General features: G+C 45.6%; 1 protein-coding gene across 4 annotated transcripts; it reads left to right on the top strand.

Annotated features, from left to right (window-relative positions):
• Nucleotides 1–38: 38 nt before the first annotated feature.
• Nucleotides 39–8,408, top strand: Fastkd3 (FAST kinase domains 3). Of its 4 annotated transcripts, none has more exons than XM_003466701.5 (7): nt 39–129; nt 897–2,358; nt 2,995–3,080; nt 5,284–5,458; nt 6,480–6,549; nt 6,878–6,992; nt 8,090–8,408. In XM_003466701.5, exons 1-7 carry the CDS (start codon nt 46–48, stop codon nt 8,210–8,212), a joined length of 2,115 nt encoding a protein of 704 aa, XP_003466749.2. In that variant the 5' UTR covers nt 39–45; the 3' UTR covers nt 8,213–8,408. The 4 variants fall into 4 exon arrangements, 3 of the variants coding, with proteins under 3 accessions (XP_003466749.2, XP_013004728.1, XP_013004725.1); XM_013149274.3 differs by having other exon boundaries at nt 64–129; nt 900–2,358; XM_013149271.3 differs by having other exon boundaries at nt 76–129; nt 838–2,358.
• The last annotated feature ends 3,345 nt before the right edge of the window (nt 8,409–11,753 follow it).

The raw sequence follows: 11,753 nt of genomic DNA, 5'->3' as shown, positions 1-11,753 counted from the left end.
AACGCTGAATGTGGGCGTTACCTGGTCGAGTCCTCGGCCCCGCGCATGCTCGGTTCCCGTCAGCGTACGGTGGCCGGCCAGGCTTTGCCGCCTCAGTGTGCAGTCGGACCGCTGCTCTGGTGCGACCGGGTAAGTGTCCACGCGGGCTTTCAGTGCGACTGACAGTGCCCTGCGCTGCCTGCCCCGACACTGCTCGCAGTGCTGACCTGCTGGGCCCTTCTTGTGCAGGTCCTCGGGTGCCGGGCTCCTGAGGATGCGGCTCAGTCCGTGGCCTGCACACTCTGTCGGAAATCCCGCAGAAGGTGTTTACATGTTGTCCTCTCATTTCCTCCCGCTTGGTCCTTCTGTCTTCTTGATTCTGTCTGCATCCCGGAGCCTTTTGGCGCGCCTACCTTTCCTTGGCCTGCCCTGTCCGAATTTTGCCCTGTTTATCTACTCCTCCCCCATCCCGAGAATGCTGCTTTTGCTCAAATGCAGTTCGTCCAACCAAGCCAAGGCGTGGTTGAGAGCCAGGCCCAGTGAGCTTGAATCTCTGCTCTTTACTAACAGCGTAAATGGGCCAAAGTAACTTTCGGGGAGTTTACATCTTACTTAGCTGTAAAATCATAAAAGTAGTTAATTTGTGTGGGGTAATGTTCAACAGGAACTTGAAACAGTGCCTGGCAAGCAATACTGATTGTTGTTAGTTGCTGGGGGCTTTTTTCTACACTTGCAAACAGAAAGTAACGTGTGTGTGTGTGTGTGTGTGTGTGTGTGTGTGTGCGTGTATTGGTTTTTTAGCTACTATTGTTTTAGTGAGAAATATTTAAGAGTCACCATTTTTATATCTGTCCTTAGATTCGTCAATATTGACATTCTCAATGTATTTGACCTGTTTTTCTTCCTTGTTAATCAAGAAGAGTTCCAGATCAGATGGCATGGCGTTAATCACCTTGTGGAGGAACTTATGTCATCTGGCTGATTTTCGAGTACATGGAACTCAGGCTGCTCTGAAGAGTCGCCCTGTAAATCACCTTAACAAGGGAGTTAAGGGGCATCTGCATACTAGGTTCTCATCACTGCAGCCTGAACCTTGCCGGATGGGGTCCCATACTGCCTGTGGGAAAAAGTTCCATTCAGAAAATGGATATAACCTTCAGCCACTCAGTGAGCAGGGCTTCTCTCAAGTACACAACTGGGACGGGCTTGACTCAAATCTTAACAGCAAAGATGAACAGATGTTTTACAGAAAACTAAACAGCCTCACCTCTTGGAGAGAAGTGTTAGGCTTCATAAGCACTCAGGAGATTCTACCTGATTCTATGGCTGCAGGGGCTTTGCAGCGCATTTGTGAAGTGGAAGAAGGAGACGGTGAGCAAAGATTGCCAAAGGAAGTCCTAGAGAATAGCACCTTTCAAGCTTTGTGCTTTCGGTTTGAACAGCAACCTGCATGTCTGTCCAATACCGGTTTGGTGGCTGCTTTGCAAGCTCTGGTTCTGTCATCGCACGTGGATCATCAGGGTCGCCTGATCCAGAATCTGGTGGCAGAATGCCAGAATCGTCTCCAAACTGGTGTCCTGGAAACTTCTGATCTCTGTGTTCTTGGGGAAACTCTGATTAGACTGCAAGGTCCAGGTTGTGTGACACTAGAACCGATCATACATCAACTGCAAAGTAAAAAACTGGAAACATTTACCCCAGAAAATATTGTGGCCATTTATAGAATACTGCAGACCTGTGCTGAAAAGCGGGACCAACACCAAACGTTTTTAAATATGGTAAACAACTTCGCTCCCTCGGTTGTTTCCTCCCTGAGTCCTAAGTCAGTTAACCAGATGCTGGATGCCTTAATGGTTCTTGATCAAATCCAAGCATGCCCTCTGATTATAAAATTGGGTAAATATGTCGTGAGGCACGTCCCTCAGTTCACCAGTGAAGAACTCGGGAAAGTCTTGGAGGCTTTCAGATATTTTGGATACAGTGACAAGTTTTTCACCAAGGCCCTGCAGCAGTATGTCACTTCACACCACCTCAGCCTGACTCCTGAAATTATCAGTCAAGTCGCAGAGTACTGCAGTAGAAAACTGATTCGTTCCAAACCCATTCTTAATGCAGTGGCAGAAGCTTTTGTTTGCCATTCAGAAAAACTTTCACCTACTCAGATTTCTGAATTAATTGAACCATTCGGCAAACTCAATCACTTGCCACCAAATGCCCCTGCTTTCTTTAGGAAGCTAGAAAATGTGCTGTTCACTAATATCAATCATTTCCCACCCAAAACGCTCCTGCGAGTTCTCCATTCCTGTTCGCTTATTGGATGCCATCCAGTCAACTTCATGGCAAAAATATTCAGCCCTTTCTTTCTTCAGCAGCTGCAAGGTGAGCTGGCTATCACTTCTTAACAGTTGCACAAAGTGAGTATTTTAGCTTGTGGTGTTTTCAGAAGACAGAGGAACTGTTTATGCTGAGCAAATGCTCTGCCCTTAGTTTTTCTTCCCCGATACTATGATGTAGAGATCTGAAGTCACAGACGCCAGTGTAGACACAGGGCTAAAAAATGCTGGAATCCTGGATAGTGGAGGGAAGCAATGTCAGGTAAACAGACTGCTGCCAGCCAGGGTCCACATGCCCCTGTGGCACCTGGGGAGATGGAAAGAGCCACTGCAACCTTTGATGCCTGAGCAACTGTAACCTCTACTTTTAAAAAAGATGGTATTGTTTATCTTAATTCAGGACCACTCAAATTGTCACATTCTGGCTTTCTATACTTAATGAATATTTCCAATAATTCTACAAATGTGCCACTTGTAATTATTTGCTAGTTAAAAGCTTTGAGATCGTGAAAGTTTCACTGTTTCTAAGAAAAGGACATGATTAATTCTGTCAAGTCCTCTCCTACTGTCATTTTGAAATGCAGTACTTCCGAGTGTTTAAATTGATGGACATTCGTGATGGTCCCTCTCTCCTTAAACATTCCTCACTTGAAGCTGAATGACAGAGTGCTTCTTGTTTCAGGTGAAGAGTCGTGTGTGGACAGATTGAGTCTGGCACAACTGACCCAACTTTTCCTCACCGCCCTCCTAGAGTGTCCTTGCTATAAGGTAAAGACATGACTGTAGACAGTAGCTGTATTTCCCTATGGAGCTACTCGATTTTTGTCCTCTCTGAAATTGTTAGTTCCCTTCACATTGGTCTATCTCTTATCCTCCTTAGAAGCTAGGACATGTGTTTATTGGGAGTCAGTTGCCACCCTATAGTCTTGTCTCTGATTCATCGGTCTCCTTTTTGTGACCTGGCCCCAGAAGCTCCATCTTCTGCCGTTCAGGCTCCTTAGTAAGCCTCTCCAAGTGCCACACTTACAGCAGCAGCCCGAGCTTTCCTTGAGGCTTTTTGGTACTTCCCAGAGCTGTTGATTATCACTGTATCCTTCTCAGAACTGAACAGATCCTGAAATTATTTCTGAGTATCATTTTATGCCAAGCAGGCATTTCACTGTCGTCTGGCAGGGGTTAGTTCAGGGGAGTCTGTAGCGGCATACAGTGCCGTAGTGACACCCACATTCCCTGGTTGGATCAGAAAAGGCATCCTGCAGGCTCGCATACCTGCCCGGTCCTCTGTGCTCTGAATACAGAGTTAAAGAGAGTCTGATTTTTGGAGAAAGGTGTAAGAATGGAAAAACATGTTTCATTGAAATAGCTTAGACAGTCCTCATGTACTCAAAGCCGATAGCTCTCTCCAGCTCCTTCCAGCCCTGCAGTGTCAGCAGCAGAGCTGTGGGCAGATGTGTACACATGAGTACAGTGCCATCTAGTGTTTTCCTTTCAGCGGACGGAGCAGACTAAACAAAGTACACTTTGCTGTTTGCTCAGCAGATCAGCATTCCAGGAGTCCCGTACATACCAATCAGATTTCCTGTTGTCTTACCAGAGGCACGATCATCCCTGATAGGCATTCTGCCATTGCACGTGAAACTGCCTCAGGGTGTGTCCAGCCTTTGTGACTGTGACCAGCATCCTTGCGTATCATACCGACCTGGAACCTTTGGTTTCTTAAGTCTGTAAACTGGGTTCCTTTTGGGTAGATGCTGGCAGATTTCCCCCCAGCAGTTGTACCCCTTTTATTTCTGCAGCAGTGAGTGAAGGTGACTGCCCCCCTGCTCTGGCAGCAGTGCTGTTGTCCCCTAATCCCCTCTGGGGAAAGAGCCACCTCATGTCACAGTTTCAGACTGTAATAGCAAAGTTGAGTTTATCTGCAACTACTCCCTGGCCCTGGCCCTTCGGATTTTCCATCAATTGTCTCTACATTTAACTCACTGCTGTTGGATTGTCTTTTTGTAAGAACACAGTGTATATTTTTGACCTGGTTTATAATTTTTTTTAACTTAATATTGTTTATGACATATAGAAGTTTTTGAGTTTTCTTTAGTTGAATTTCTCTTTTGTGACTTAGGTTTTCTCACAAATATTTTACCACTACTAAATCATTACAAACATTTTACAAATATTTTAAGATATATTTTTCTTATTTTTTACTCAATTTTTTAATCCCCTAGAATTTATTTTTGTTGTTTATGTATTTTAATTGACAGGAGGATTTATATACATCCTGTTGATGTTATTTTGAAATAGACATACTCATTCCATAATGCATTAACACATGCACTGTATTATTAGCATATGCATTGTCTCACATAGTTTTTCTTGTGATGACCACACTTAAAATCTCATACAAATTGTTAAAAATACAATTCATTGCTAAAACTATGGTCACCACCTTCTACCACCTGGGATTTCTTACAGTCAGTGATGACAGAACTGAAGCTTGATTCTTTTCCACATGGGTGAAAAGTTTGCCAGCACATTTATTGTCTCACCGTCCTTCCTAAGCTGAAGTGTCACCTTCGTCATATTTCCCATTGTTAAAATCTTCAGTTTTGGGTACTTACAGCCTTTGAACCGATTCTAAGAGTCCCGAAGCTGTGTTTTATGATGAGCGATCTTCTCACCGTGTCTCTTCTCCCTCCCTCCCTCTCTCTCCCTTTTCTTTCTGCTTCCCTTCCTCTTTCCGCCTTCCATTATAGTAATCAATCACTTTTTTGGAAACTTATGTAAAAGATTTTGAAATTTAACAAGAAATGTGTTACATCGTAATTTTGAGAAAGCTATCTGCCCTAACTCCTGGGGAAAAAAAAAACGGTACCTATCAAGTGATTTTGTACCGAACTTTTATGCCCATGAATCTTTCAGTTTATTCTCTGGTTTGGTACCTGACTTTTTCCTCATATTTGCATGTATGATTTTTTAGGGTCCGAAACTTTTTCCTAAGTTCCAGCTGAAATCATTCCTCACTCCGTGCTGTTCCATGGAGACCCCACTGGATTTTCAGCTTTATAAATATGTGATGACTGCACTGATTGAACTTTTGGGAGCAAGAACCTATTTTGCTTCAAAAGTGTTAACGCCCTACTGTTATACCATAGGTAAGCAGTGTGGGGAGTTTGATCGTTTTGAACAAAGTGTCCTGTCCTCTTTTGGAGTCCCTGGAGATTTGGGAGCCACTGAAGGTCTCTGGAAATGCAGGATGGAGTTGTCAAAGGCAGTTGAAGGGGTTGTTTACAGGAGGGCTGTAGAGTTAAAACTGTCTGCCTTCGAGTCTTACATGTTAGCCACATAGAAGTGCTCCTAGCCACACACGTTACTCTTTTCCAGCTTGTTTTTTCACCTATAAAAGGAGAGAAAGAAGAATGGTGACCTCAAAGATTGCAGGATTAAACTAGATAATAATACCTGGAAGGTGGTAAATGTTAGCTGCTATTACAACTCTAGGCCTGAATTCAGAATTCATCACACTTAGCCAGATTCCAGGTGAGTAGCCACTTCCGAGTGGCCACAGCTACCGGACAGGACAGGGCTGCTGTGCGCATTGCTGTGCACGTGTGCTTAGCCGACCGTGTCCTTGCAACAGCCCTTTCAGAGGGTGAGTAAAAGAGAATCCTCCCAGGAAGCACAGAGGCTTATAAGCTTCGGTGATCTCCTCCTCTTCCTCACTGGGCTCTTCGGAAAGAGCAGCAGTAGGCCCTCGGGGCAGACATGGGGAGCATGTCCATGGTGGGACCACGCGTCGGAGTTCAGGATGGTTTGCTGAACCTGGGGTACTCCAGGCCAGCTGTCTAGTGTGAGACGTGCAGGGGTCTGTGCTTAGGGGTTTCCCTCTCACTGAATGGAAAAATCTCCTCCACTTGTTACAAGAGGAGAAGTAAAGTGAGCACAGATCATGTGCGGACCCACCTTGGCTCTGGTATCATGCAGCCTTCTTACCGCAAGGCTGGCTTGCTGGGTCGTCAAGCTGATGAAGTTAGGCTTCTCACGCTGTCTGGTGTGGTCATTACTTTGCAGCCTTCACCCACTGATAAACGCAGTGTGGACGAGAATACAAAGGAGTGCAAGCGGAGTGTGTGTGAGGGTCTCACAGGAAGACTTTTCCCTTTCTTCTCTCACCAGATGTTGAAATTAAATTAGATGAAGAAGGATTTGTATTACCATTTACAGCTAATGAAGATGTCCATAAAAGGTAGAGGAAACCATGGCTTATAATGTTATAAGACTTGTTAAAACTAAAACTTTATTTTTCTTATTAAAGTGAAAAAATAGACATGATTCTGGAGATGAAAATGCTTTTCAACATATCATTTATACATGTCTTTGTAATGTTTTATAAACATTAATGTTAATAAAGTGGGATGGGTTTTAAGCAGATTAAAGGGTAATCTATTTATGACTCTTTAAAGTGATGCTGGCATGTACAACTAGCCAAACCCCAAGGAAATTACAGCAATGACAATATATAAATATTTTGAATTGTCTTACAAATTAGTTTTCTTTCCATTTTGATTTCTCAGGATAGCACTGTGCATTGATGATCCAAACAGATTTTGCTCTAATGGCATTCACTTACTAGGAAAAGAAGCTATTAAACAAAGACACCTAGGATTACTTGGCTATGAAGTTGTTCAGGTATGTCAAAATTGTGAGGTAAAAAAAGCTTTTATTCAATAAAAGTTATTTAGATAAAAGTTGTTTAGATATAGTGTCACTTTGTTTTTGTTTCTTAGGGGGCTTTTTTTGTGTATGTAGAACAGAATATTAGTCCTGTTTAAATCTCTTGGAATGACCTTGCTTGTTAGCCATAAACCTCTTGACTCGGATATACAGGCTTTTCAAAGCGTTGGTTTTTCAAGTGCGAGCAGTGGAGCACGCTTAGACCGTAAGCCAGTGGTGGTGAACCTTTGAAGACCTGTCGAGCGCCAAACTGCAACCCCAGACCAACTTAAGTGTCACAGAGTGGCCATGCTCAGTCACACCCGAATGCCCGTACTGTAGTTTAGTAAAAACAAGCCTACATTAACATCTTTTGTCTTAAAATAACACCTGTACCCTAGGTTTGCCACCCTTGCTATAAGCTACACTGGTAAAGTTAGTACACTGTGGGGCTGTCTTTTATTTTAATTTATCTCTGACTACTGAGTAAAAGGAGCTGAGGTAGCCCATGAGGTAGCCCATAGACCAGGGTGCCCCTCCCCGTAATATCTAAGACCAGACTTGCATCGTCATCCTCCTGAGTGACGTAAGAAAGGCCAGGAGGGCTGTGGCCGTCGTTGTGTGGGCTCCTCGTGCTCTAGCCACTGGTTTGTTTTGTAAGTTTTGTTCTTAGCGACCCCATCCCTGCGGGGGGCTGGGCTGGGAGCCCATCAGCGCGCACCCCCCGCCCTCTCAGCCGTGCACACTGCTCTGTGCTCTGCCCTTCTCCACACCGTGCACATCCCCAGTTCACCGTCCTGAGACCCATCCCGCCGGCGTCCGCTCAGAACCTTCATTATTTCTCTTCCACTGGCAACATGGCGTGAGAACTCCCTGCCTTTAGCATGCAGGGCCCTCGCCCTGCCCGGCTGCCCTGGCCGGGCTTTCCCTTTCCAGGGTCCGGCCTGCCCCTGCGCGCTGGCTCCCTTCCAGCCCCTTCTAACCCCACATTGCCCACCTGCTGCTTGCTGTGCTCTCCTGTGTGTTTTACCTGGTTTTACCGTGGTGACCGCTGTCCCTTTCTCCCTTCACAGGTGCCCTATCATGAGATGGAGAAGCTAAAATCCAGGCATCAGCTGGTGAAATATTTACAAGGCAAACTGTTTTCTCAGAACTCAGTGCTAGCAGGGACGCTGGCTTCCAGTCAAGGACGGTGACAGTCAAAGGAAGGGGCCGTTGGTGAACGAGTCCGCTGCCCGACTTTGTTTATGGACGGGTGACCTGGAGAGTGTACTTTTCCTCATACCTGTGTGTATTTATTTGTACGTGGATTTAAAATTAATTTAATGCTAGAGTCATACATATTTTTACACGTGAGATGGAGTTGATCAAATACAGTAAACAGTCATCGTTGCTTTGGAGTCATTCATTTGTAATAGCTTTCTGCCCAGAGAAAGTCTGTTCTTCAGAGGTCTTTGTTTCCTAACAAATGTAAAGAAACACTTTTATCCCCCACTTCTCTGTCCATTTTGTCACGGGAGGTAAAGTACAAAACAGAAGTGAAAACAGACCACAGTATTTTGGATGTAAGCATGATTATAGAACTATCCATCAGGGACACTTAAAAAGACATCAGTACTGAGACTTGGTCTTTTTTTTATAATGAAATAAAGCTGCAAGTTCACAGAGGCCGGGGCTCGGGAGCAGAGCCTTCGGATTGCGGATCCTGCGTGAGTGAAATCACCGAGGATTCACCACACGGGCTCCGCTGCACTCGGGATAGTGAGCCAGGGAGGAAGTGGGCGCCGAGGCCTGGTTCAGAAAGAACCTTGGGGCCAGGGCCCAGGTGGACAAGGCCAAGCTGTCGATTGTCCCTTCACTCTGCCAAGCCTGGGCCCAGCATCTCGGCCCAGTGCCAGTGTGGCTCGCACAAGCTGCATCCTCCAAGGGCCCCTCAGTGTGAGTGATGGGTGCGTGGCTGGAATCCGGAGTCCCCTCTCAGCTCTGATGCTGCGTGTGGCCTTCTGTTTCTGTTTCTTAGAAGAAAACCACTGGACAGCGGGCTTGTGCTTGGACTCCAAGGGCTGCCATTAGGTGGTATGGGCAGGGCTGTACACCCTGGGAAGGCCGCAGGGGACCCTCTTCCTATCAGTAACTGCAGATAGTTTTCGTTTCAGCAGTAATGCAAAGAAAAGTAAAATTTGTCTTCTAAGCACGGTGATATTCCCCGGGCCTGTCACTAGGAGGCAGCCACGTTTAAGGCATTGCAACCCTTGATCACTAGCGTGGACCCTGAGAGGCAGGAGGCAGGAGCTGTGCCAGGGCGCAGGGAGGGCTCTGCCTGAAGACAGGCGGTTTCCTTGTCCTCACCTTCTCCTGCTTGAGCCAGCCATGGACTGGAGAGGACCCTGCGGGGATGAAGAGAAGGTGGCTGGAGGGGAGGCTACTGAGGCCAGGGATCCTTCCAAATCTCGGTTCGCTCAGGGTGAATGCTTTCCAGGTGAAAGAAGGTTGGTCAGAGCGGATTTCCTCCTGTTTGGGTGAATTTTGGGGGAGGTGGAAGCAGTCTCTGTCCTCTAAGAAGGCCACCAGTGCAAATCCAGGGAGGGCTGTCACTCCATGGTGTGGACCAACAGCCTCCCCGCAAAGGCTGGGGCTTCCCCAACCTGGAAATACACCCAGATGCGATGGGAGGCCAAGCGCTCAGCTTTTGGGTAGGAGATGAGAGGCGCCATGTGGGTTGGGCTCAGGGCAGCCGGATGGGCAGCTGGTGGGGGGCACTGTCACTGTGTCCGGGAGGTGTGTCTGTGTCCCTCCTGCACTAGGCAGTTCCCCATCAAGGTCTACAGCAGGAGCCCAGCTGGAAGGCAGAACAGGACTCACTTGCTGCTCAGATACCTGGGCCATTGCGAGCCCGGGCCAAGCACTTGTGATTAGCACTGTAGATCTCGTGCCAGGAAATTTGGGCTGTTTGCAATCAAATCAATAAAATGGGACATTCTGAGAAGTGCCCATGAAATCTGAGGCACACGGGACATTCTGGCACAGAAGTGGCTTTGGTTTGCAGCCTGATGGTGGAGCTTCAGATAGGGAAATTTAGGACAGAATGTCTCCCTTTGTTCAGACCTTCGAGAATCCCGAATCTACCTTCAGACCTGACAGTGCTGGCTGTGTACACAGCGTCACTGGGCTCTGTCTCTCCAGCCCAGCTTCAGTGGGTTTTCCTGACCACAAGAATGCTGTCTGCCTTTGTTTCTCTAGATGCCTGAGTTGCCCTGAGGCGCAGCCTCGTCAGAAAGCAACTTACTTACGTGTGTTCTGGCTTTGAGCTCCATCAAAGGGAAATGTGTCTTTGTACACTTGTTACACCATCTCAGAAGAAACAAACATCTCTCCTGACACCTCCCACTGTCTCCAGCATGTAATGCGCAGTATTTGTGGGTTGAACGGATATTTTTGGTTCTGATGTTTGCAAGAAACAATACCTCCTAATAGCCCTGCTGTTTTTAACGTTTATGATGGGGAAATTGTGAACATACACAAGAGCTGAAAGGATGGCATAATGGATCCACACAAGTCTCTATTCAGCATGAAAAATTACCATAATTTTCCAATCATGTTTCATCTATTCTTTCTCTTCTCTTGTTTTTTCAAGAAAGTGAAGCTATCTCATTTTATCCTGAGTATTTCAGTATGCATATGTAACTAAGAAATATTTTTTCCTATTTAGCCATGCAGCCATTATTGCAGATTATCAGAATTAATAATTACTCCCTGACTTTAAATATATGGACTATAGTCCAAGTTGGCTGTCTCAGAAGTAATTTGCTGAGTTGTTTGAATCAGGATCCCAAGACTGCTTACTGCCTTTATTTATCACACCACTTAGGTCTGCCTCTCTCCTCATGTCATTTAGACATTAGAACACTTAGATCAGTTTGCCCGCAAGACGTTCCACACTGTTGACATGCAGTTATCTGTCTGCTCTATTCCCCTGCCATGAAGTCTGCTTGTCCCATTTCAGTGATGTTCATGAACAGTGGTGATTTCCAGTGTTGCCAATGTCCCCGTCAACATTTCTTACAGTAGTGTTTGCACCTATGGATGATTGTGGCCTGGATTTATTCTTTCGCCAGGTATCACAAAGGGAAAAAAATCCAAAATGGTATTCTAATTCTGTCACTGTATTTGTTTATGAAGAAGAACTTTTAGTCAGGTGTGGTGGCTCATGCTCTCATGCTCATGAGACCATGTCTCACTACTTTGGGAGGCTGAGGCAGGAAGATCACAAGTTCTAGCTCAGCCTGGGAAACTTAGCAATGTAGCAAGATCCTGTTTCAAAATAAAAATTTAAAAGAATAAAACAGCTTAAAATGTATATAAATACAAATGCCCTGTGTTTAATCCCTAGTACTGAACTAAAAAGCCAAAAAAAAAAAAGATTTTTTCCCATCAACTATTTGTGTAACATAAAATAAGGGACAACAAGTGTCTCTATCAATTTTTAGGATAAAATGTTGGCCAGGTCAGTTGCTTGTGTTGGGATACAGATGAATTCGTGAACTTCCATGTATTTGGTGTGCTTTGATCTTTTGCATTTCTCTTTTAGACTTAAATCACCCCACTTGGGCTGAGGTGCCTTTCACATGGCCCCTTTTGCCTTTGACTTTGGCATTAGTTTTTGAATTTTTCTCTGCAAACAGAATGTCTTTGGCTCCTTCACCCATCCCTCCTGCCCCAGCCCAGGATTAAGCCTCT

The sequence above is a fragment of the Cavia porcellus genome, unplaced genomic scaffold (genome assembly GCF_034190915.1).
Source record: "Cavia porcellus strain 051 isolate PalLab524CR breed Dunkin Hartley unplaced genomic scaffold, mCavPor4.1 scaffold_11, whole genome shotgun sequence".
Lineage (NCBI taxonomy): Eukaryota > Metazoa > Chordata > Mammalia > Rodentia > Caviidae > Cavia > Cavia porcellus.
This window is presented reverse-complemented; position numbering and strand designations above follow the sequence as displayed.